This window comes from Symphalangus syndactylus, chromosome 19, assembly GCF_028878055.3.
Source record: "Symphalangus syndactylus isolate Jambi chromosome 19, NHGRI_mSymSyn1-v2.1_pri, whole genome shotgun sequence".
Lineage (NCBI taxonomy): Eukaryota > Metazoa > Chordata > Mammalia > Primates > Hylobatidae > Symphalangus > Symphalangus syndactylus.
Window position 1 is genome coordinate 55,671,444 of NC_072434.2, and position 26,165 is coordinate 55,697,608.

General features: G+C 41.9%; 1 protein-coding gene across 9 annotated transcripts in view; it reads left to right on the top strand.

The window, feature by feature from the left end:
* Positions 1-26,165, top strand: part of DAB1 (DAB adaptor protein 1) — a 1,047,542-nt gene that overhangs the window by 986,848 nt on the left and 34,529 nt on the right. For 8 of the 9 annotated variants that reach the window (XM_063613881.1, XM_063613879.1, XM_063613883.1 and 5 more), the window contains 2 exons: positions 22,375-22,425; positions 22,515-22,562. In XM_063613881.1, coding sequence (XP_063469951.1) covers positions 22,375-22,425; positions 22,515-22,562 — 99 coding nt within the window. The remainder of the gene's footprint in view (positions 1-22,374; positions 22,426-22,514; positions 22,563-26,165) is intronic. The other variant, XM_063613880.1, reaches the window with a different exon arrangement.

Here is a 26,165-nt window from a genome sequence, read left to right on the forward strand (position 1 = left end):
AGGGCAGGATTCACTTCTATCTAGACTGTTTCTAAGGTAGGCCTTCTTGAGATTTCCAATCTCTTTGAGATATTGATGGTGGACCCTCTCCCCAGAAAAAAAAAAAAAATGTATGCATGAATAAATTTTTGTGGGACTTAAAGCCAACAGGATCCCTCAACCTCTGTCTTAGAGCCTCAGTCAGCAGCTCATCATCACTCTTCAATCAACAGAGATAAATCAGTAACATGGCAAATTTGAAGTTACAGAGCATTCCAGAGTCTTAGGGCAGAAGTTAGAATTTTCTGTTTCTTATTGCTCTCCTTCACCTCAGTGCATCAACTGATGGGTGCACAGTTTTGTTTTGATGAGCTAGGGCCCAGGTATAGATGGAAAGCTGGTTCCATCTCTTTACTTTCCTCTTTCTCGTTTACTCATTCTTGCCCTAGTTTTAACCCTTCTTGACCTATTGATCCAGGATGCTCAGCTGTGGTTATCATCCCTTTCTTGGACTTCTTTCTCAAATAACACATTTGGATGCTTTTCGTTGTGTATTTTAATTTGGACGTGTGATGTCTCTGTCTTTCTAGCAGATTTGTTCTCAAGGTCATGCTATGCTTCTCTCCTGCACCCTTTCCTAGGAATTCTGAGCCAATATAAGGATTAATCCTACCCACTCCTGGAAGTATACATTTCATCTACTTTTCTGGTCAAGGCAGCTGGAAGCTTGGCAAAGGGGCTAACTTCTCTTGTGACTGTAAACACATAGGTACATTTTTATGTCAGGGTGTCTGAAATCCAACAGCATAAATGCTTGCTGAGAGGAAACGCTAACTGGCTGGAGAGACACGGAGGTTTCAGAAAGGAGGGAAGAAATTGAGCAAAGCCTTGAAAGATGAGTAAGATTTGAATAAGCAAAGGAGAAATGGAAGTACCTTCTGGGCAGATCACTGAGACTGCCGAGTCCATACTTCCTCTACTCAGCAGTGCTGAGAGCTGATTAATTTATCACCAATTTCCATCTCAAGGAGCTGGGAAATACACGTAGTCTTTGTTTCTTCAGGCTGATAATGCTGGACATGTTCTTTAGGCAGATATCCTGACTTTTTTGTGACTGTTAAAAATGCACATTCCTGGCCGGGCGCCGTGGCTCACGCCTGTAATCCCAGCCCTTTGGGAGGCCAAGGTGGGCGGATCATGAGGTCAGGAGATTGAGACCATCCTGGCTAACACAGTGAAACCCCGTCTCTACTAAAAATACAAAAAAATTAGCCAGGCATGGTGGCGGGCACCTGTAGTCCCAGCTACTCGGGAGGCTGAGGCGGGAGAATGGCATGAACCCGGGAGGCAAAGCTTACAGCGAGCCGAGATCGCGCCACTGCACTCCAGCCTGGGTGACAGAGTGAGACTCCATCTCAAAAAAAAAAAAAAAAAAGCACATTCCTGAGTGGAGAGGAAGGTGTCTGCTAAGCATCCCATTACTGCATTCATTATTTAGTGCTTTTTGCACCCTGTTAGCCATTGAACATGATTCAAGTCCCACAGTGGGACTGCGAGTAGAGCATTGCATTCACAGGGCCACTCAAGTGCCTATTTCAGACTCTGTCACATCTTATAACACTGAACTTGGTGGAAGTTAACCTTCACAGACAACTGTTTCAATGACACAGACCTTAACCTTAGTGTAACTTATGTCATTTTCATGTGAGAAATACTTAGCGCTTTTCTTTTCCCCTCTCTTCATTCCCCCATGTAATATTCTTATGGCTGAAAAAGATATTTTATCCTTCTCCTTGTAATTTTTCAGTTTCAAAGCCTTTTATATAGTTGTATTAGGCATAAAAGACTTTCTAATTATCAGTAATAACCAGTCAGTGAATTCTAGCAGAAATTTTTTTGGCCTTCAAAAGACTTTCTTAGGCCGGGCGCAGTGGCTTATGCCTGTAATCCCAACACTTCGGGAGGCCACGGTGGGTGGATCACCTGAGGTCAGGAATTCAAGACCAGCCTGGCCAACATGGCGAAACCCTGTCTCTACAAAAATTAGCCAGGTGTGGTGGCACACTTCTGTAGCCCCAGCTACTCAGGAGTCTGAGGCAGAAGAATTGCTTGAACCCAGGAGGCGGAGGTTTCAGTGAGCCGAGATCATGCCACTGCACTCCAGCCTGGGCGATAGAGTGAGACTCCGTCTCAAAAAAAAAAAAAAAAAAAAAAAAATATATATATATATATATAGAGAGAGAGAGAGAGTTTCTTAGATGGTTGGCATAGTAGTAAACAGGAAAGACAGAGATTTTCGAATTGATCAGTTGGATTTGACATTAATTTCCTTTTAATGACAGCCAGGCTTGGTGGCTCACACATATAATCCCAGCGTTTTGGGAGGTGGAGGTGGAGCTGGGAGGATCTCTTGGGGCCAGGAGTTCAAGACCAACCTGGGCAACGTAGCAATACCCCATCTCTACAAAAAATAAAACAATTAGCCGGACATGGTAATACATGCCTGTAGTCCTAGCTACTCGGGGGCCTGAGGCAGGATGATCACTTGAGCCTAGGAGTTTGAGGCTGCAGTCAGCTATGATTGCACAATTGCACTCCAGCCTGGGTGACAAAGCAAGACCCTGTCTCTGTTTTTTAAAAAATTTTCCTTTTGATGAAACATGGATTCCAAAATTGAAAGGAATGATCAGACCCCTCCAAGATTCTTTCTTCACTTTAGGTATGATCTTTGTTGATCACTTCAACTTTCTGAGGTTCATTTTCCTTATCTGCAAAATGGGAATAGTGGCCATCCACTACTGACATCTCAGGGCCCCGTGAGACTCACAGGTAATATGTGTGAAAGCAGTTTCTGCAAAGAAGATGGGAAGGTGCTTTTATAAAACCCTGAGGAAGAGAAGACCTAGGGATGATATGTGTTAGTTGCCTCCAGTTATTTTACAGGCTGTTTCACAATTAAGGGGAAGAGCACAGTAGTATAATAAGAGAGTGAACATCGGGCTAAATATAAGAAAAACATTTCAGATAATCTGAGCTTATTTTCAGGGGAAAGGAGAACCTCATCGAGTAGTGAGCTCCCTGCCCCTAAGAGTATTCAAACAATGGCTCAATGGTTCTATAAGGGACTCCTATGTCATGAAGGCGACTGCCCTAGTGGATGTTAGAATTATTCATCTACTCTCCCATTCCATTTGTCACCATGTTCATTATATAGGCCAGTGTTTATCTCAATATCTTGCTCCCAGTGTCTCAGCTACCATGTCAGATACCCCAGTGGCCCCATTCCTGTCTTCACCGTTAATAACTTGACATTAAAGTAGCTCACTCTGAAATGCACACAAGTGAGTTATGGTGTTGCTTTCTGAACTTAGTGCTTTGGATGCAAAGAACTTTCTCAAGTATTGTAATCCAGTTGCCTCACTGAACAAGCATCGGACACAGAGTATGTGCCTAGAAAATCTGTTTCTCCTTAGTTTCTTTCTTGAGAGCTTGAAATCAGGGCTACAGAACTATCTGGTGTGCCCTGAAAAGGAGATATCCTGGGAGAAAATGATAAAAATTCTGATGATCAGATATGACATCCCAGGCTTTGACTCAGTTTCTTTCTTTGTTGTGTAGTGCCAAGCCACTAACCATATGTACTAAGAATCTAAGGTTGATTTTGCTGTAGAAAAAGTAGCTAGACTTTATTGAGCATCTGCTGTCTGCCGTGGACAGCCCCAGCTCTTGATTCACCTTTTTTTTTTTTTTTCCAGTAATCACAACCCTAGCAGGTAGACGTGATTTACATGTAAAGAAATTGGTGTTTAAAGAGGTCATAAACCTCACCCACAATCACAAAGCTCTAGTACTTGGCAGAGCCAGAATTTGAACCCCAGGTTGTTCTGAGTCAGGGGCGCAAACAATTTCTACTAAAACCTACTGCCTTTATGATGAAAGGAAATGTACAGCCCTCCATCTCCTCACCCTTAGCTTAGTTGGAATTAATACTCAGCCTCATGTTCATCTTCCATTATTTGCTGTTTCTAGAGTTTTTATAATGAGCACCTTGTGAGGCCCAGCACTCCCCAGCTAGCTGTGAACATCTCTCTCCTTCTTTAGACTGAGTTCCAAGCAGGCATGCCCATGTCTAAGTCATCCCTGAAACTTCACTCTGTCTGGCACACTGCTTTCTTCATACTGGATGTTGAAGAGATGTTTGGGAACCCCAGATAACAAATCTAATGAAAGCCACTCACCTCTCAAGCTTAGAAAGACTCTCATTTTGCCACCCGGCATCCCATCCTGCAAACACCCTATCCCCCGGCAATCAGTATTTGGTTGACTTTCCTTACCTTAGATTTAATTCATTTTCCCTACTGCACATGTCGGAAGCTTCAATCCATTAATGTGAAGAATTGCAAGAATTCTCTGGACAACTGTTCCCTACTTCCGCCCCACAACTCCCATCTTTTATGGCAAATAAATTTTCATTCACAGTTGAGCAGTTGGTTTTTCCTTTAGTTTGAAATCTGGATCAAGATGTTGGTTAATTGGATTAAATCTTGTCTGAACGTTTGTCAATTTCACTTCCTCATTAAGCACCACATTGTAGAAAAATTATAATTATTACAATGCAGTTAACATAGATGTCACACAAGAGGAGGTTGTACTGAAGTGAGGGAAGGGAATTTGAATCTGCATATTCCCACAAATGAAATATAAGGTTGTCCCTTTTGATGTTTCTTAGATGAGTTTTCTTTTAGCCATACTTAACAAACATTGTCCTGAGATAGAATCCTGAATTTCTGGAGTCTTGGAGTTAACAGCAACATTAAAAAGAGGTTATTTGGTTTCGCGTCTCCTCCAATGCAAGAATCCCTCAAGAATATTTTTGATAGGTGTGGATGAACATTGCTGAATATTGGGCTTGATCTCACATACCTACAATGACAGACCTTCATTACTTTTGTAATCCCAGAGCTCCAGTTGCTAGAAACCCTTATTTTATTTGAGTTCCCTTACAATTTCTATTTCTTCATTTATTCCTCCGTTGGGCAAACGTTGACTAAAAACCCGTGCCTTACCAGACAACATCCTCTTCACTAGGGATATAAAGATAGGCTGCTTAAGAATTGTCATGGTCTCAAGGAAATAGACCTATAAAAATAATTGTGATTCATATAATCAAGGGTGTGAGAGGCTGTGTACAAGATGCTATGAGAGCATAGTGTGGGAGCAGTAAACTTTGCCTGAAGGAGTTTAATGAGGTCTTCACCCAGGGTATATAGCTTGAATAGAATCTTAAAAGATGCTGGGAGTTTGTCTCTGGAGAAAGGGTGGAACAGTATTCAGGAAGAAGGAACTGAATGTTTAAAAGCATGGCAATGTAGAAGAGCCTGTCATATCGCAGGGGCTGATGACTAAGTCTGAGGTGGCAGGACCATAGGGTGCCTCCATGGGAGCAGGAGATGAGGATGCCAAGGGAAGTCCCCAATGAGCAAAGGGTCTGAAATGTGGTGCTGAGTATCTAGGAGCTGCTAGGAAGTCACTGATGCTTTCAGGTGGTAGAATGACAACATCAGTTTTGCTTTTCTCGGTATATCTCTGGTGGCTTGTGGCAGGTGGCTTGGCAGGTCGGGAGACCATTAAGAAGCTAATGGAATTATCTAAGTGTATCCATTCAGGATAGAGTCAGAAAAACCGATCCCATACCAGGTAGTTTAATAGAGGGGATCTAATATGAGGAACTAGTTAGTGTTAGAAGAGCGGAAAAACCAAACGAGGGACAGCAGGGCCACCCAGATTAGTAATAATCAGAAGTGGCTACTGTCCTTAGGGATAGAAGGACGGAGGAGACAGTGTTAGCAGAGCCAGCAGGCACTGGGACCAGAGAGAGAGCTGTCCAGTGGGGGCCCAGAGCATAGAGAGAGGGGCTGCCTGGTAGAAGCTAAACCCATGCAGGAAACTCAACCACTGCCACAAATACTGCCAGAAGAGAGCTGGGAGAGAACTCACTGCTTCTTCCTTCTACCCACTATTCAAATTCCAACTACTGCCTCCTTGTTGACCAAATCAAAGTGGAAGTGTGTTGGCAAAGGAGCCCAGGCAATGCAGTTTATGGTAATCAGCCTCTTGTGTTACAGCACAAACTAGAGGAAGGGCAAGAATGGGTCTGAGGGCAAAGAGGTTAAAGGGAGGCATGCGAGGGCTGCTGTGGGTGTAGCCTAGGGGCAGGCATTGCAGATGAAAGAGCGAGATGAGTTTGAGTGTATGACTGGGATCAGACAAACAGGGAGCCAGAGCTAGCTCTGAGGTGACATGCTTTGGAAGGTCAGGTAACCAGAAGACAGGGACCAAGCACCCTGTCTCCTCCCTGTAGGCTCTGTCAGTTACATGCATGGGAATTTACGTCTCTAATTTCTTTTTTTTTTTTTTTTTTTGAGACAGAGTCTTGCTCTGTCACCCAGGCTGGAGTGCAGTGGCACGATCTCTGCTCACTGCAACCTCCGCCTCCCGGGTTCATGCCATTCTCCTGCCTCAGCCTCCTGAATAGCTGGGACTACAGGCACCCACCACCACGCCTGGCTAATTTTTTTTGTATTTTTAGTAGAGACAGGCTTTCACCATGTTAGCCAGGATGGTCTCGATCTCCTGATCTCGTTATCCGCCTGCCTTGGCCTACCAAAGTATGTCTCTAACTTCTAAGACTGTTTGTACATCAGCCTTTCCACCTGCTATCTTCAGGTTCTAGCCAAAGACAGCATTAATTCCTTTCATCTTCCATTCTGTTCTCAGTCCAGGACTCACATTTGGGTTGTCACGTTATCACTCTGAATGATATCTGGCTCTTTTTCTCGCAATGTTGAAAAACTGAGCTGTCATTAATGGAGTCAAGCAGAGTTGTAAAAGACTCGCTGTTAAATCTGAAACTTGTTTTCCACAAATGCAAATCGGGAAAGGGATAAGTGGTCACATATGCAGTTGCCTGCTGTCTTGTTTGCTCAGTTGTGTGTTGTAAAGAAAGCATGTCTGAATAACAGTAATCACCCCATCTCTCTGCTACAATGCAGGCCACTGGTCCCCTAGAAGAGTAGCCTTCAAACTTTTCCCAAAATTATTCAAATGAAACATGCCTGGTATCCTGCTATATAAACAGATGAAAGAGAAGATATAGTTGAAGCTAAGTTGGAGCCTCAAAACCTATTCACCTTGAAGCCCCCCCCACCTACTAACTCTGAAAGATAGAAAGTTCTAGAAGGGAAGAGATCCAGAGAGGGTAGTATGAAAACTACTGTCCAGAATAATCCACTCGTTATTACATGGGTAGGAGAAGTGAAGAGGACAAATGAGGACATTTTTCAGGTTATTTCCCATCTAAGACTTCGTTATTCTGTAATTCATGAACACAAATTGGGAGCCCGCTCTTTGGGAGGCTATAAAACTACAGAAAGAACATGAAATTTGAAGTTAGTTGGAGCCTCTGCTTCTTAGCTGTGTGATTCTAGGCAAGATTGCTTTATCCTTTGGATTTTTAGTGACAAGTTAACAAGATGGAAAGAGCTACTTCCCTGGGTTATTATGTGGATTAAATAAGAAGAGATGTAATTACTTTTGTCTTTGATATAGAGTATGGACTGGTTAATTGATAGGGAACATGGTATTACAGTTAAGAGTATGAGCTTTGCAGCCTGACTATTTGGGCTTGAAATTTTTATTCCTTACCAGTGATTGGACATTGGGTGGGTTATTTAAACTTCTTTGTGCCTCAGTGCATTCATCTGTAAAATGAGGATAATGACCGTGGTAACTACCTCATAGAGTTCTTTTAAGAATTGAATAAAGTAATGCACGTAAGATATTTATAACAGCACCTAGCATATAGTAACTGCTCAATCAATAAATGTCAGCCAGAGTTATTATTATGAACTATTATGTAGACAAAGGACTATACCAAGTGCTTTAAGAGATATAAGGATGAGCAAGACCTGCCCCAGTAACGAAGATGGTTTTAGTCTACCGGAGGAAGGAAGACTGGTGTATAGAGCATGGGGCTGGAGGGCCTGCAGTTCTCCATGCTCAAGCAATAGTGTCAACAAGATCAAGTGTAACTTGAGAGCCTGGGATGGGGCTGAACCTGCAGGGGCTGCACCATAGCTATGGGGCCCTGTCTTAATCCACTTGGGCTGCCATAACAAAATACCACAGACTAGGTGGTTTAAACAGCAGAAAATTATTTTCTCGAGTTGTGGAGCCTGTGAAGTCCAAGATCAAGGTGCTAGCTGACTCCATTCCTGGTGAGAGGTCTCTCCTGGGGTTGTAGACCATCAACTTCTCACTATGTCCTCATGTGGCCCTTCCTCAGAATGTGGATCTGGTAGTGAGGGGGTGGGAACAGAGAGAGGAAGAGAGATCTCTTCCCCTTCTTATAAGGCCACTAATTGTATTATGAGGTACCACCCTTTTAACCTAATCTAGCCCTAATTACCTCCTAAAGGGCCCATCTCCAAATACTATCACACTAGAGGTTAGGGCTTTAACATATGAATTTTGGGAGGGACCCAAACATCCAATCCTTAACAGACAGGGATAACAAGCAATTGTAACTACCAAATATTGAAACCTCACCAAGCGATGGACTGTGCTAGGCACTTAATATGCTATTTCGTTATTCTCCCAAACTATTGTTGGGATTAGGTCTCTTCTCTACCGTAAAGGATATTGAAGATTAGAGGAGTTAAATAAGGTAGAACAGCTAGAAGAGGCATAACTAAGAATCTAATCTACCTCTCTTTGACCCTACAACCAGGTGACCTAGTTTATCATCCAAACTGGGGCACTCTTGAAAGTGAAAAAGGGTTTGCTATTAACAATTATGTCAGGAAAATAGGCATAAATATCAGCTGTGTTAGGCAAACCATAATTTAGGGTCATCCTACCCAAAGCTGGTGACTGCTCTTCCTGCTGGGCCAAACTGCCTCTGAGACCAGAACATGTGAGATTTCAAACAGAAGGCAAGAAGCTTCTATCTTTCTTGTCCCTGAAACTCTTTGTCCATAATGCTACCTGTGCTGAAGCAACAATAGTACTCCTTCCAAGATGCAGGTTCCCTGATGCATGCTTCCTCCTTTGGTAGACGTAAATCAGATTACTTGGAGATCTGTTACATGGTGAGAAAATGTGATTCAGGGGTATCTGCTAACTGCTGCTGCTGCTGAGAGTCTGTCATTATTCCTCTAATACAGATCATTAACATTCACAGAACCTTAACTACAGCATCTCTAACGAGCAGAGCTGTAATATACAGTTTCCCCATAAATATCCGTTGATGCTGGCACTCATTCTCTCTTGGTACAGTAATTCAGCTTTTCTGGATAAATCATCATGTTGAGGTTCTTTCTTTCTCCTTAACTGTCATTATTAGTGGATGCAGAAGAATAATGAACAAAGTCTAGTGTAAAAAAAAAAAGGAGCAAGAGCTAAATAAATGATCATGGGGAATAAGAAAATATATATTGGTGACAGTCACAACCCAAAGGATACAAAACTTGTTTTTGCAGTGACTTAGAAAGGAGGCGAGAAACTAACATTTGCTGAGCACTTACTAGGGGCCAGCAGGTGTGCTTAGTGCTTGGCAAGCTGTATCTACTTCAGGGATTCCAAAGACTTCATTGCTTAACAATCATTCGTGACACTTTTAAAAACACAACTTCCTTAGCCCCAATTCGATAGATCTGCTTTCGTAAGGCTTGCATCTATTTATACGTAAAAGGAGATTTACAAATTTCCCCCAGCTGATTCAGATTCTCAACTAAATTTATCCAGTTTAATTAAGATGACAACTATTATTTTCTCCATTGTATGGATAAGAACATTGAGGTTGAGATGCTAAGGAGAGGGAAATAGAGTCTGATTGTGAAGGATAAATCCCTTGCTTCTCTACTTATGCTGAAAGAAAGGTCTCCTATTAAGGTGACATTCACTCTCACTTTTTACAACACTTTCTCTCTTCTCCACCTCCCATCTTCCTGCCTATCATAGAAGTTCCGTCAGCATATTATTATGTTTCCACCAGGTTGGCAGTATTGCTGTCCTTATCTCTAGAATTATCCTTTTTCTCACCATTACATGCTGTCAGCCCAATACTCAGGGTTCCCCACCCCACTTTCTTTCTTTTTCTTTTTTTATTTTTTTGAGATGGAGTCTCGCTGTTTCACCCAGGCTGGAATGCAGTGGTGTGATCTCGGCTCACTGCAATCTCTGCTTCCCAGGTTCAAGTGATTCTCCTGCCTCAGTCTCTGGAGTAGCTGGGATTACAGACGTGTGCCACGATGCCCAGCTAATTTTTTTGTTTTTAGTAGAGACAGAATTTCTCCATGTTGGCCAGGCTGGTCTCAAACTCCTGACCTCAAGTGATCCGCCTGCCTCAGCCTCCCAAAGTGCTGGGATTACAGGCATGAGCCACCATGCCCAGCCGCCACCCCACTTTCTTATATTTTAAAACCTTATAGCCTTGTCCCTTTGGCAGTTTCTATGTTGCTGTTTCCACAGTCGCCTCCTTCCTCCTGCCCTTGTTATAGGGATAGCCCTTATGCTATGATCTGGCCATGGTCCTGCAAGAGAGGATTGGGTCGAACTGGAACAGGGCAAGCTCCTAAACTGCCCACCATGGCTGTCCTTTCCAGAACCCTAACCACTCACCCTAGTCTTAAAACATATACCTTTTGTTCTCCTCACTATAACATAATTGTTATGGGCACATACTCCAAAGCTAACCCACTAGGTGAAAATTCTAGCTCAGTCATTTACTAGCTGTGTGACCCTGGGCAAGTTAATTAAACCTTCTGTGCCTTGGTTTCCTCCTCTTGGAAACAAGGCAAGTAACAGCACCTCACATTTGTTGCGATAATTAAATGAGTTAATATATGAATGAACATAGAATGGTGTCTGGTTCATACAGAGGAAGTTTCATCTAAGCATTAGCTATAATTATTATTGTCCTTAGCGACCTCTACCTGGCCAAGAAGAGAGAAGGTCTTAATATTACCCTGAGACCCATTCCTTCCTCTTGAGTCCAGAATGTACTTTTTTTGTCTTCTTTGTGGATTTGTCAAAACGAGAAATAATGATCCCAACCACCTGTGACCTGACTAAGGAGATATGGGCTACTTTAATTTAAAAGGTTTTTCATAGAACAGATATAGCAAACGTGTGAGTAAAGACACTTTCTGCTTTTGGTATCTATGGTAAGATCTCCTTAACTATGCCTTCTTCGTTCCCTAGCTACAAGGTCCTCAGATATAAGGTGTCCAGCACCAGAACAAGTAGGAAAAGAAGCCCGAGGCCAGAGCACAGATGTCAAAGTGGCAAACATAGAGTTCCCTTTCCCTGTAGTATTTGCATGAAGTGTCTTTTTTGTTATCATTTTATAGTTTCTGCAATACTGTAAGGTGCCTCCTAGAACCGGTCTCTGGTCACTTATGCATTGCTCTGCTCAAGCATTCATTCCTTCACCCATTTTTCAAATAAAGTCTAGTGTCTACTGTGTGTCAAGCATGGAACTAGGCACAGGTACAAGTCAAACCAAGTCCCAACCCAGGTCACCTTCCAGGGGGAAAGGCTGCCAACAGAAAAGGAAACAGACAGAGCAGTGAGTGCTTGAAACAAAACCAAACAAGGCAATGAACAAGAGCTGGGGCTACTCCTGCATTAGGTGGAGTCAGAGAAGGTCTCCCTGAGGACGTGACATCTGGCCCAACTCTGAATTAGGAGAAGGAACCAACCAGATGAAGAGTGTGCCAGGAACAGAGAAAGACAAGGGCAAAAGCCTTGAGGCAGGAATGAGCCAGTGAAGGGAGAACACAGTAGGAAAGGGGAGAATGGTGGAGGCAAGTTTAGAACAGGTGGCACCCCAAGTGTGGATGGTTTTGTAGGCAGTGGTAAGGAGGTTGGATTTTATTCCAAGTGCAATAAGAGAACTCATCTGATTTTTTTTTTTTCTTGAGAAGGAGTCTTGCTCTGTCGCCCAGGCTGGAGTGGAGTGGCACGATCTCAGCTCACAGTAACCTCCGTCTCCTGGGTTCAAGCGATTCTCCTGCCTCAGCCTCCTGAGTAGCTGGGACTACAGGCATGCACTGCCACACCCAGATAATTTTTGTATTTTTAGTAGAGACGGGGTTTCACCATGTTGGCCAGGCTGGTCTCAAACTCCTGACCTCAGGTGATCCGCCCGCCTCAGCCTCCCAAAGTGCTGGGATTACAGGCGTGAACCACCACACCTGGCCTCATCTGATATTTTTTTAAAGACCACTTTGACCTCTCTTTGGGAGATTAACTTAAGTGGGCAAAAGTGGAAGCAGCACTCGGGCAAAGGAGAATGGCACAGAGAAGAGGGAGAGAGGCAGACAGCTTTGGGACATGTTCAGGGATAGAATCAGCATTTCTTCATGAAAGCTTGCATGTCAAACTGTGGGAGAGAGAGGAATCTAAAGTAGCTTGTGACTTGAGCATCTGGGTGTGAGTTGGTGGCCTTTATAGAAACTGGAAGACAAGGAAAGAACACGTTTGGGGAGATCAAAAGTTCTTTGGACATGTTAAGTTTGAGAGGCTGAAAATTATGGGATATAGTCACCCACTAATTGCTAAAATCCAAAAGGGTGCTGATCAGATATTGGCAAGACTTTCAGTAGCGAAGACTATCTCAGATTGCTGACACACTAGAACCACTGATGGGTCTCACTGGGGAGGAGCTTGAAGAGTCAGTTGAAAATGCCATTCAGATATTAGTAGGGCTAGGAGGGCATCATATCCTTGTTCTTATAACTTTTTCTGGAACTTCTGCCTAGTATTTCCTTGAAGTTAGAAATGGAGTAATTTACCCTAATTGCAAAGCCCCATTTGGCCAAATGGCAGGGTAGATGTGACAGCTTTTTTCTGGAGTTCCTAATAACAAATGCCAAATCTCTGTGATTGTGTGTGTGTGTGTATGTGTGTGTGTGATCGTGTGTATGCGTGCATGCATGCACTTACATGCTGAGCATTTGAAAACAACATATGGAATGCCATACCCTCCATATAATAAGTCATGCTATCACCAAGTTTCTTTCTGTTCAGTTTTCTATTGTATTATATAAACAAGTTCATCCATGTATTCATTTTGTTTTTTAAAATGTATCAATTCAATATAATTTCCTTCTGTGTGCTGACCACTAGGCCATCTAGGTACTAGAAAATCAAAGATGAATAAGACAGTTTCCCATATGAGGAAGTAGAGCCTCTACAAGGCCATAGGCTATAGTAGAAAAGGTAGAAGGTAACAGTCATTGTACCTGGACACGTGTGATGCCAAGTGTAGTCATCTAATCCATCCTGAGGGTCATGGAGGAAGGCTTTGAAGAGCTAACTGGAGCTAACATGTCCTCTAGGGGTATGTTATAGTTTTCTTGATAAATAAAAATGGAAATCACAATTAGACAGAGGAAAGGTCTTACGCCAAGGCCTGAGACAGTAAAGAATATACCTAGAGACTTATTCAGATGGCATGTGATGTTAAGACACACACAAACTATTTTCAAGTTCTACAATCAATCAAAAACAGTTGAGGATAACGCTCTTCCAGATATCCTCTGGACTTCAAACCTTAAGGCTGCCTTCCAGGTCATCTAGTTGTGAATATTTCCTCATTCGATCCTCAGAGCTCTAGGAAGTAGCCATTTCCCTCGCTGGGTTTCCCTATGAGCAAGCCAGGGTTTCCTTTGAGCCTGTTTCCTTGTTACAAAATGTGAGCTAGGTTTCTCTGCTCTGACTCTTGATGGTCTCCTCTTAATCTATACAACTGTGAGAGGAACCATGGTGGAGTGAAAAGGAACTAGACCAGGAGTTGGGAACTTGCTGTGTCATCCCAAATCTGCCACTATTACTATCACTATTATTATCATGTGTTTTTGAGAAAGTTGAAGGTCTCTGTTTCTTGATTTGAAATAAATACAGGGATGAGTTGTGTTAGAGATTTCTATAGTCTCTTCTAATTCTATTCTGCAATTCTGAAATGTTTAAAACAGCTCAAAATCCCATCAAGTAAGTGCTACAAAATCATCATATTCCCAAAGGATACTGTATTGAATTGTTGACTTAATAGAAGATCCAAATAATCAGACACTAATGGAAGTCTTACTATTTGTCAGGCACATGCTCAACTGTTACCTTGAATCTTATCCTGGGTAATCTTCAACTCAGTCTTATTGAGATGGATATTTCCCTAACGTTACAACAAAGAAAAATTCAAGGATAGTAATCGAGTCCAATTCCACTCACATAAAAACGGAATTCTTGCTTTGGCTATTCACATGGAGTTGGTTTCAGTCCCGGGAACAGCACAGTCGCAATGAACTTGTACATGCTCTATAAAAATGCTCAGCCTGGTACCCTTGTTGTGGCACTTCTCACACTCTGAATTGAATTAGTGTTCTCCAGTTTCCCTAACTTTGCTGTTACAACTCAGAGAATGGACAGCATCTCAATGCTCACAGGATAGGCATAGTGCCTGGTTCATAATGGGCATTTGGGAAATGTTTATTCCTTAATTAAATTAATGCCTTGATAATCAAATCCAAGAATGAAGAAGTGAATGAGGAAATGAATTCCTAAGTATGTAAAATCTGCATTCCTCTGGAGAAGAAAAGGAAAAACATTTTGCATGGAACGGCTGTCAGAGCAGCAGGCAAAGCCCTCCTGGCTATTTTTTCCTTTGCTGTGACATCTCTCCATTTGTGATTTCCTCTGATTTGCTCTGCATTCAGCCTGAGCCTGTGCTACTCTTGCTTGATTTCAGCTCCCTCCAATATTTCTTGTTACCATTTGGATGCCATCTGGACCGCAGTGGTAACCCCTCCAAGAGAGGCACAGCAGCAAAGAAAGATGACTGACTCTGAGAAGTTCCCCTGCCCTCCTCCCCAAAAGTGTGTTGAATCCTGTCATCCTGCTGATGGGAGCCAATTTCACATTACTGTAATTCTAATTCACTCCCTTTTCAAAGTACTGAACCGATGCCAAATCTTATTAGGAGTTTTTGAAAAATCTTTGAGTTTTTGCTAATGTGGAACTAGAATAATAGGTTTTTAAAAGAAAAAAGGAGATAGGAAGAGACCATTAAAAACAAATAATTGCAAGCTTTTAGAAATGTTTCCCCTTTGGTTCCTGGTTTTCTGTGCATATTTATACCTGTGCATATCTGTTTGTTCTATCAAAAGCCATTAAAGTAGCAATGCCATCTTGCAGCCTGATCCTTCCCCTCACAAGGAGCTAAGGCAAGGGAAGAGGGCATTGAATCCTGAAATCCTCCTTGTCAAATGTCAGATCTTTGAGATGAAGTCATGGATTAGAATCAGGAAGCTTCTACGAGTGTGTAAATTATATAGTCTTTCCCAGTGTTTCTAGAGAGCTCTGTGTCTGTGATGGTGTTTTCAATGTTTCTTCTTAATTTCCATCCCTGGCCTCATCTTGGCTACCATGATGATGACACAGCACAGAGAGCGCTATGTCATCATCTGTTTTTATGATGACTGCCCTCTATCCCATGACACCATTTCCACCATCAAATTCCCACTGCTGCTACTGCCACCAGCTCAAAATGTATGCTGCCCCCAGCTTCCCCAGCCCCACAATGTGGGGTTGGGTGCCATGTATTTAATAATAAGGACAATATTACTAGTAACCACTAGCATGAATCTTGTCATTACTCTGAGCTGGGCCCTATATACTACAGGTTTTATGTGAATTATCTCACTGATAACACAAACTGTATAATTTCTTGTTTTCTATCTCCTTCATGTGGTAGAAGACTTTGTTTATAGATGCTCAGTAAATCATATATATTTAATAAATAGAAGTAAATGAATGGATGACCAATGATCACAGTCTTAGGACAGACATCTCTGGAACTACCACCATCTCCCCTTAACACTAGCACTATCATTTCTCAGGCATCACAATTGATATCTCCTTTCCTTTATCACTGTTACTGAGGTCAGACTTCATTTAGCCATTAGTAGCTTATTGCATAATCATCTTCTGCCTGCAGATCGTGCCACCAACTGCAACCTCATGTATACTTTCAAGAAAATATTGACTGGCTTTTAGAAAACCTGAGCATCAAAACATGGAGTTACAATCTGAGTTCTAAAATAGGTATCAGGGATGGATAGGAAGAAGAGCGGGAAGGAGAAAGGGTGGGGTGGGTGGAATGATGAGGCAGCCTCCTAGAACAGTCCAGCCTTGCCAGTGTTAAAAACTGGGGGAAGGTCCAAGAGCAGAAGCTGCTTTGACTGAGCATCTGCTCTGTGAAGACTACAACGCATCTTCAGCCTCTTCTCCAGGTGACTTCATCCCTTCCCTAAACCAATATCACCGAAATTTTTGCCATGACCTGGCACCTGTCTACCCTCACCTACCAAGCAAATAATTCCATGACTATTCTTCCTCCTGCCCTCCCTTCCTTCCTTCCTTTTCTGTAATTTTCAAAAGGGAAATGACACCTGTTGAAATTTTACTCTGCCAGTTGCTGTGCTATTTTCGTATACATCAGACTTCTCACTGCTTCCTCTCTGCAAGCCCACATTGTAAGCATTGTTATCCCTCTTTTGCAGAGGGGGAAACTGAGGCTCAAATGATAAACTTTATTCAAGGAAATGCCAGTGATGGAGCAGCAGTTTGAACTGAAAACTACTGTTCCCCACATCTCTCTTTTCATTCCCTCACTCTGCCTCTCCTGAAACCATCACATTTCTCACTTTAAAAGTACTCAGTGTTTTCACTTGCAAGCAAATTAGTTTTCTTGACATTAGATGAAAGTTGAGAAGGCCAAGAATCCAGAGACAGAGGCTTTAGCCACAGCTATGCCCTGTCATTTGCGTTAGCCTGTTCAGGTCAGCTTAGCACCCTGAACTTTGTCCACTGGGTTCTGCCTTTCTTGCAATGTCTCAATAAGGTGCCAGCAAAATCCTTGCACCAACATTCCCCATGCCAAACTTCCCCTTGCATATTAAGAAAGAACATTTCAAGGACCAGCTTAATTTGTAAGCATCTGGATGTAAATATTTTGTTGTTCAAGGACTTGTGGATATATTACACGTGTGAGCACTTCAAGGGAAGATGTAACTTTTATTGTAAGATTGAAGCATTTCCCTTTATCCTCCAACCTTCTGTACAACCTTTGGGATCCTCCTGAATTGGAAGCTGGAAGAAGGAGGACTATTAGCTGCTAAAGTGAGGCCCAAATTGTAGTAATTAGAGGCAACGTCTCAATCATTATAAAGACAAAACCTCAAAGCAGCACCAATTTCTCTATTAGATCAAGGTATTGAGCCCAGCAAGACCACCGATCCCCAAATCTCAGTAGGCCTGGCACATTTTGGCATTAAATGGGATTCCATTTTGTTTCAGTTCTAATGAAGCTTCATGGATTTCCATTTGAAACATGAATCTTAACTTTCTTCTAAAAAACTTCACAAATAGCTGGCTTTCACTTAGCTCCGGCAATGAAAAAAACCTCTTAAAGCTAGAAGAAGTCTGCTGCTTTTGCAAACTGAATTTGATTTCATGGTACTGTCTAGACATAGCAAAGAAATCAATTTTCCCGTAGAATTCTTCCATTCAATACAAATATGGGATATTCTTTAAAAGAGTAGAAGAGAATATATAAGGAAGGACTATGTCTAGTATTTAGGAAGCACCCAGTTAAATGGAAGTTTATTTTTTAATGTATTTTATCTAGAGTCATGCTGTCCAATACTGTAGCCACTAGCCACATGAAGCTATTAAATCAAAAATAATGAAAATGTAATAAAATTTAAAATTTAGTTCATCAGGCATGCTAGCCATATTTGAAGTGTGCATGTATCTACTGACTGCTATATTGGACAGCACAGATAGAGAACTTTACATCATCCCAAAAAGTTCTATTGGACAGGCCTGGTCTAGAGATCATTTATTAAAATCAAAGTTTCTATTCCCCATCTCAAACCACTTGCCCCTGTTCTTCAATTGCCAAACAGAGCTTTCCCATTTCTGTCTGCCAAGAAATGGGAAAGTGGCTGTTCACTCTTGGGTAAAGGTGATAAAGAGCATAAACTCCTAGATACCCTAGAAGGAATTAGTCTTCATTAGCATGTGTCTTCCTTGTTAAATCCTTCATTAGGGAAAGGTAACATGCATTCAGACGCCTGGAATCAGTAGGTGTCCTTAATAGTACCCACCTTAGTGCAGTTACAAATCACTTAAGTTAATCCATTTCTCTTGAGCCTTCTAAATGGATAATTGAATTTTTTTTGTTTTTTTGTTTGTTTTTGGTTTTTTGTTTGTTTGTTTTGTTTTTTCAGCCTTGGTCTGAGCTCTGAGTTTAGATCTAGAAGCCTTGTGTGGTCCTTGTCCCACAACTGTCCACCCCAAGCTACAAAGATCATACAGCATAGCTCTGCTCTGACCTTATGAAAAGAAGGACTATGTGTTATCCATCTAGGTAACGCCAGTGCCCAGCCAGGACATGGCATGTGGAAAGCACCCAGTGAATGTTCATTGAAGAAATTAATCAATTGCATAATCAATCAAGGCAGCTTCAGTTTTCCTAGGAACCTTCTGCTAATTATTCCTACTGAGAGTTTATTCCCCAGCATGGTGATTTGCAAATCCAGCTGCACATTAGCATCACCTGGGGAGCTTGTAAAACCTACTGATGCCAGGGCCCCACCCTAGACCAGTACAATCCAAATCTCTGATGATGTGGCTCTGGCATCAGTAGCTGCCCCAAAGGATTACACTGTGCAGCCAGGAGTGAGAACCACAGCAGTTTTCTGATTTGGAAGCCATAAAAAAGGTTTTCTTCCTTTGTGAGATTTTTTTTATCCTAAGTCCCTTATCCACTGTCATTTTTCCTGTAAAAATAACATGAATCTTGTCTTCCTCATTGCCTTACTCAGTAATGGAATCATAGTGTCCCCACTGTTTCGAAAAGAGATTATAGGAAGATAAACTCCCTGTGGGAACTTTATTTCAGTGTTTTAATGACGATTCAAGCCAGAACCATATTGAAACAACATGAGAGAATATCTTATTTTATATTTCCTCACTGGAAGTTTAGTTGCGAGTAAATTTGATGTCATGTTGAGTTTTTAAAAGAATACAAAACTGTGTACATGCTATGATAGTATGAAAAAAATCTGTAAGAAACAAAACAAAAAAGACTTTAATATAAATGAATTAAAACTCAAGTGGTAATTGTGGGTAAAACAAGATTTAGCAATTTGGAGAGAATGGGGAGTAGATCAGTTTCTGTCCATAAGAATCACCTGGGAAAAAGTGTATTTATTAGCTGGAAGCATCTCCGCACTGGCTGGAGGAAGTGCACTGGGTGTCTCCAAAGGTTGCCCCAAACAGGTAGCTGTAAGAGAGCAGCTCTGAGAAATGACTGAGCCAGAGTTAGAACAGTAAGGTAGACACAAGGTAAAAAAAAAAAAGATATGGATGGGATGAAGACGATCAGGCAAGACTGTAGCCAAGAGCAGGGCAAAAGAGAGAAGATGGAGTCAAGAATGGATTGAAGGTTTCAGGAGTAAGGATGGGTGGTCTAGGAAGTGTTGGGCTCTTGAGTGGAGGTGGTTTCTAAGGAGAGGCCATTGGAAAGATTTTCATTTCTATTTCCAAATCTTATATAATAACAATTTCCTAATATTAAAAAATATGTGCCTTGGGGCCGGGCTTGGTGGCTGAGGAAGGCTGAGGTTAGGAGTTTGAGACCAGCCTGGCCAAACTGGCAAAACTCCATCTCTACTAAAAATACAATAATTAGCCAGGCATGGTGGTACACACCTGTAATTCCAGCTACTCGGGAGGCTGAGGCAGGAGAATCACTTAAGCCTGTGAGGCGAAGGTTGCAGTGAGCCAACATCGCACCACTGCACTCCAACCTGCGACAGAGTGAGATCTTGTCTCAAAAAAAAAAAAAGTGCATGTGCATTACTGAAATGAGCCAAAAATAGGAGAAGATAATAATAGTTACTATTCCTTGGGCATCTACTATGTGCTAAACACCAAACGAGACTTTGCACACACATCTCATTTAAACTGCTCCATAAACTTGCCATGATGTCATTACCCACTGCACCTTAAAGATGAGAAAACTGAGGTTAATCGAGGCCAGCACATTCATGGCCTGACGTGGCCAGGACGCCGTCCATATTTGTGTGATTCCAAAAAATGCATTTGTTCATCTGCTCAGACCAAGCTTCAACTGAATTCAAAGAAATCGCCTCATCACACCTCAGCTCCACACCTCACCAAAGGCCACGTCTCCTTTCCCAGGAAGGTGACAACACGCTCATGCTGACACTGGTTATCCTCCCACATTTTCATTATATGGGACATGGTGGGGGGTTTTATGAGCCTCTACCACAGGCTGTTTTTCAAATTTATTTAATTCATCCATCATGCTCTGAAGCCATTTGCTTTTTTATATTGGACAGATGTAATGAGATTTTGGACACTAAAAAATTTTTTTATTAAAAGTTATGACCCAGAGCTAGTTGGTAGGGGCTCTGCCATAAATTGCTAGGAGTGTGTGAATTTATAAAGGATGTAGCGACATAACCTTAACCTCTTAGGCCACACCATAGATTATAGGATCTCTTAGACTAATATTGTCTCACCACCTCTCCCCACCTCTGGCCAAATATTAATAATAATAATAATAATAATAATAATAATAATGTCTATGGTCATTTGATGTGGCTTTTCCTCTCATTGAAGCCACAGTTAAGTCATGTTGAACCACGGGCTGGTGGAAACAGGTGGTTGGTGGTTGACCTGAACGCTCTGCCTTAGTAGGCCCGGGCACATTGATTCTTCCACTCTGCTCTGCTCTGCACTCTGTAACTGGGGCTGAGGGAAGTAACAGTCACATGTGCTATAGACAGGGTGAAAGCAAATTCTGACAAAGCGCAGTACTACGAGGCTATGGGTGATAGTTTTCCCAGTCCTCCATTGCCAAAAGCTCTCCTCAAAACTATTCATGTGTAGTAACTCCATTTTAATGTCCATATTAGCAGATTTATATTAATGTTTTACTATTTGGAAATCATCCAAAGAATAATTAGCTTATACATATAGACCAGAACATGGCCATTAAAATATACATGTATATGATATATTATACGTACCTATAATGTGTAATATAAACAATAAAATACAAAGTTAACAAAGCAATTAAATGTTGCCCACTGCCAGCTACTTCTAGAATGTGCATTCATTTCTGTATTTTTGAGGACTGCTATCTGCCAGACCCTCTACCAGCTGCAGAGGGAGACCCTCTACCAGCTACTTGAGGAAGTTCATGGTGTAATAGACACAGATAATGTACTGAGGACACTCAGGAGGATTTCAGTTCAAAAGATAGAGAGACTCTTCATGGAGGAGGTGGCTTTTGAGCTAGGTTTGAAGAATTTGGGTTTGGGGAGCACTGAGCTTGCAGAGATGAGGGGAAGAGCATTTCTTTCTTTCTTTTTTTTTTTTTTTGAGATGGAGTCCGCTCTGTCACCCAGGCTGCAGTGCAGTGGCACGATCTCGGCTCACTTGCAACCTCCACCTACTGGATTCTAGTGATTCTCCTGCCTCAGCTTCCCGAGTAGCTGGGATTACAGGTGCCCACCACCACGCCCAGCTAATTTTTTGTATTTTTAGTAGAGACGGGATTTCACCATGTTGGCCAGGCTGTTCTCGATCTCCTGACCTTGTGATCCACCTGCCTCAGCCTCCCAAAGTGCTGGGATTTTCGGCATGAGCCACCGCGCCCGGCCGAGGGGAAGAGCATTTCAAGCAGAGAAGACAACATGTATAAAAACACATGAAAACCAGCTGTAAAGTTTGGCTAAAGCACAAGATGACATTCTGTTCTTTTAAAAGAAAAATCTCACGTGACATGTTTTCGGTACCTTTTAAAATGAAATGCGAGTGAACTGGCCTTTTTTTGTTCCTCAACAGTGGTTATGTAAAACAAATATTTATGATAATTTTTAAAAGTTTGTTTCAGTGCAAAAATAAAGCAATTTATAAGACAAAAAAAAAAAAACAGCACGCTCTTATCCATAGCCACTGCTGATGTCTGTGACTGCAGGGCAATGTCTATAATTGCAGGAAGATGGACTTTAAACTTACAAATTTACCATTGCTGTATTTCCTAATCAGACCCATGTTTTATCATCTGCTTATGCTAGAAACATATTCCAAGATATTCACAGACATTGGAAACAGCTCCCGCCTACTGAGACCATGGAAGTGTGAACCATAGATACTGTCATCATTAAACTCATAAATCCATGTCATTTGTGTGTCATTCACTTCATCCTCATTCATCATCCCTTCCACTTTCAGAACGGCTATTCGTTTGAGGATTTTGAAAAACGGTTTGCTGCAGCCACCCCGGTAAGAATTAGAGCCCTCTCTGGTTAACTGTTTCATGTCATTATCTCATCATTCATTTCATGCTCATCAGTCGTGCCTTGTGGTTACAGAACAGAAATCTGCCCATGGACTTTGATGAGATTTTTGAGGCAACAAAGGTAAGGCCTTGAGGTTTGTGTTAAATGAGGTTGTTCTGCTCATACTCATGCATTCCATATTCTCTTCATCCAGCTTGCATGAATGGCAGACTTGCTGCCCTGCTCTGCTCTAGTAGGTACCTATTCAAATGTCCCCAGGAAGACTATTGGTGGGCCCTGCCATGAGGTCAAATAATGAGAGTGTATGTACACATGTGTGTGTGTATGTGTGTAAACAAAGTGTATGTTGGAGAGGAGATAGCACCCCTTCTTTTCATCCAGCAATATTTTTCAAACCTCTAACATGTCCCAGGCATCCTAATAGATGCTAGAGATGCAGAAAAGGGGCTTTCCTAAAGAAGCTCACAGTGTAACATAGCGCAACATTGCCTGGGATAAGATATGACAGTAGAGCCTCGCCTAGCGTAGTGTAGTGTATGTAGTATATCATGATATAGTAGGAATTCAGATACATGAACAAGACGTGCCAAGTACACCACTGGGAATAAAAAACAGGCGAGGTTGCTATTCAGTCAGTATAACCTGGTATAAATATATTGGTTGCAGTCAACATCTGTTCAAATTGATTGATACGGCAGCCAATGCATATTATCACTCCTAAATACAGAATTGGGAAACCTCTAGGATGAAAATCTTCAACCATGGCCTGAAATCAGAATCATTAGGAGAGCTTTCCAAGTTCCAGTGACTAGGTTTTACCTCAAACCAATTAATTCTGAATCTTCAGGGGCGGGAAGCAGGCATCAGTAATTTTTCCGCAGCTGATCTCAATGTGCATCCAAGGTTGAGAACCACTGATCTGGGAGTATCATGGGCGATGGAATAGGGTACAAATTGATTTAAGAAGCCACCTCGTAGGAAACAAAACAGAAAGCCTTCTAATTTGCGTCCTGAAGGATGTGTGGGAGAAGGAAGGAGTGTTCTAGGTAGGAGGAGGAGCACATGTCAGACCCTGAGATGGCCTCTTCTTTCATAACTGCCTGTGCTTCTCTCCTCCATTGATTGTGTCTCTGGGTCTGTCTTTCCATAAAACAGCCAGCTTATGACAATAGGAACAGAAATGTGCCTTACCTATCTCTGTAGCCCTTGCTCTTGGTAGCTGATGCAAGGTAGGAACTCCCATGTCTGCCCACTGAAGGGTTACAGAACAACTGATGCCAAAACATAGGGAATGGGTCTGTAAGAAGGTGTTTTCGGGGTCAGCCATGACATCTCAGCCTCCATCAGTGGTGCCTTCAGAATTTCTCTCTAGGAAAGGCCTAGGGGTCTAGTTGCAGTGATCTAGTTGGAAGGACCAATATACTAATCTTGAACTGGATATTACTGAAAAACCATCACTTGTTCGTATCAAAGAATGACTGGGGAGAGAACAGGCCTGATGGAGATACTGGGGGACTACCTCCCTAAACATCGAAGCTACTTTTCCTTCACTGTCATGTACACCTTCCAATGTCACTCTTCTTACCCCTGGAAAATGCCCAGAGGGCTAAAAAAGGGGCAAAACTGCCATCTCCAGCTACATCTCTCTTTACCAGGAGACATTTGAAATGCCAGTAATGGAAGGGCCTTACTCTCTGGCGAGTAGACATCTCAAGCTGACATTCCAAATGACCTCAAATGGATGTGCCTCATGGCAGACCTCCTAGCAACCCAGATTTCTGGTTAGAGAATGTTGTAGAGCTGGACTTCCACTATTTAGCAAGGCTAACTAAGGTTTGGTAAAGTGATGGATCGATGAATAAGATGCTGGCGGGTGTGTGGGTCAAGTCCATCCCAGCTGCTTTTAGCTGACTGATCAGAGGCGAGTCACTTAACCTCAGCCTCGGCTAGCTCATCTGTGAAACATAGATAGTGACAATGGTGCCTATGCTGTTGACTTTACGGGGCTCAGTGAGTATCAAACACGATGATAATGTATTTGAAAGTGTATTGCAAACTATAAAGTGTTTTGCAAATGTGAATTGTTAGTTTTATTCTCTTGAGGCTTTTAAAATGATTCATTAGAGCAGTATTATCAGATGGAACATGGTTTATTAGCTTACAAATAAAAGGACTGGGGTTAAGATGGGGAGGAGGCCTGTGAAAATAGATAGTATTTCAGATTCTCGATCACATATGTTTATTAGGATTATTTTTAATTTTATGGCCCAAGAATCCCCCTTTTCTATAAAATTTAATTAACTCAAGGTTCTATTTAAACAGAAAACCACTGGAATGAAATGACAATCTATGTTTTATGCCTCTGCATGTTTTTCTCGTTTAATCCTTGAGTGAAAATCATTTGGCAAAAGGAAAGTCTATATCTCAAGTATGAAGGTTATTTTAAAAGTTGTGCTTAAGGAGAAAATTAGCCAATAAATTATATTTATGATGTTAGTAAAAGTATGCCATGAGTTCAACACATGTAAATTGTGTGACTTAATTAATAATTTCATTTTAATATTTTCCTAACAATGAAAATAGTTGTGGGCCATTTTAAAAGCATAGAGTTGCAGTCTCAAAGAAGCCCAGAAGCTTCATTTGAATTGATTAAATAAAGTTATTCCTTTTATGAATTTGGAAAAGAGTCTAAAAGACTAGCATAGCTTCACCAAATAATATAAAATATTGCTAACATGCTAGAGAAGGATTACCAAAGAAAAGTATTTCAAGTCCAGCAAGATTTGAGAGAGCACCTGGGTGCTGTCCACCTCATTCCCATCAGCTGCTGGGCTGTTACTGTATGAAAGAGAAACAAGATAGCCAAGAATTGATGGAAAAGGCTGGGAAATGTATGAAATTCCCACCACAACCTTGCCCCTGTCCACCACACTGGCCTCCTCTCTCCCACCTTCATGTTGGTAACAGTGAACTGCTTCCATTACCACCTACCTACTCTGTTCTGGGCCTGTGGCCATTTTTAAGAAGTTTCCTCTGCCTGGATGGTCTCCTCTTTTTGGTCACATGGCTCCTGTCCTTCAGGATTCAGCTCTAGGCTATTTCCTTTAGAAAACCTTCTTAAACTTTGCCAAAAGCTGGTTGGGCCTCTGTATTAGTCTGTTTTCACGCTGCTGATAAAGGCATACCCAAGACTGGAAAGAAAAAGAGGTTTAATTGTACTCACAGTTCCATTTGTCTGGGGAGAGGCAGAAGGCAAAGGGCACTTCTCACATGGCAGCAGCAAGAGAAAATGAGGAAGATGCAAAAGCAGAAACCACTGATAAACCCATCAGATCTCGTGAGACTTATTCACTATCATGAGAATAGCATGGGAAAGACCAGCCCCCATGATTGAATTAACTCCCCCTGGGTCCCTCCCACAACACATGGGAATTCTGGGAGATACAATTCAAGTTGAGATTTGGGTGGGGACACAGCCAAACCATATCATTCTGCCCCTGGCCCCTCCAAATCTCATGTCCTCACATTTCAAAACCAATCATGCCTTCCCAACAGTCCCCCAAAGTCCTAACTCATTTCAGCATTAACCCAAAAGTCCACAGTCCAAAGTCTCATCTGAGACAAGTCCCTTCTGCCTATGAACCTGTAAAATCAAAAGCAAGCTAGTTACTTCCTAGATACAATGGAGGTGTCAGGTATTGAGTAATTACAGCTGTTCCAAAT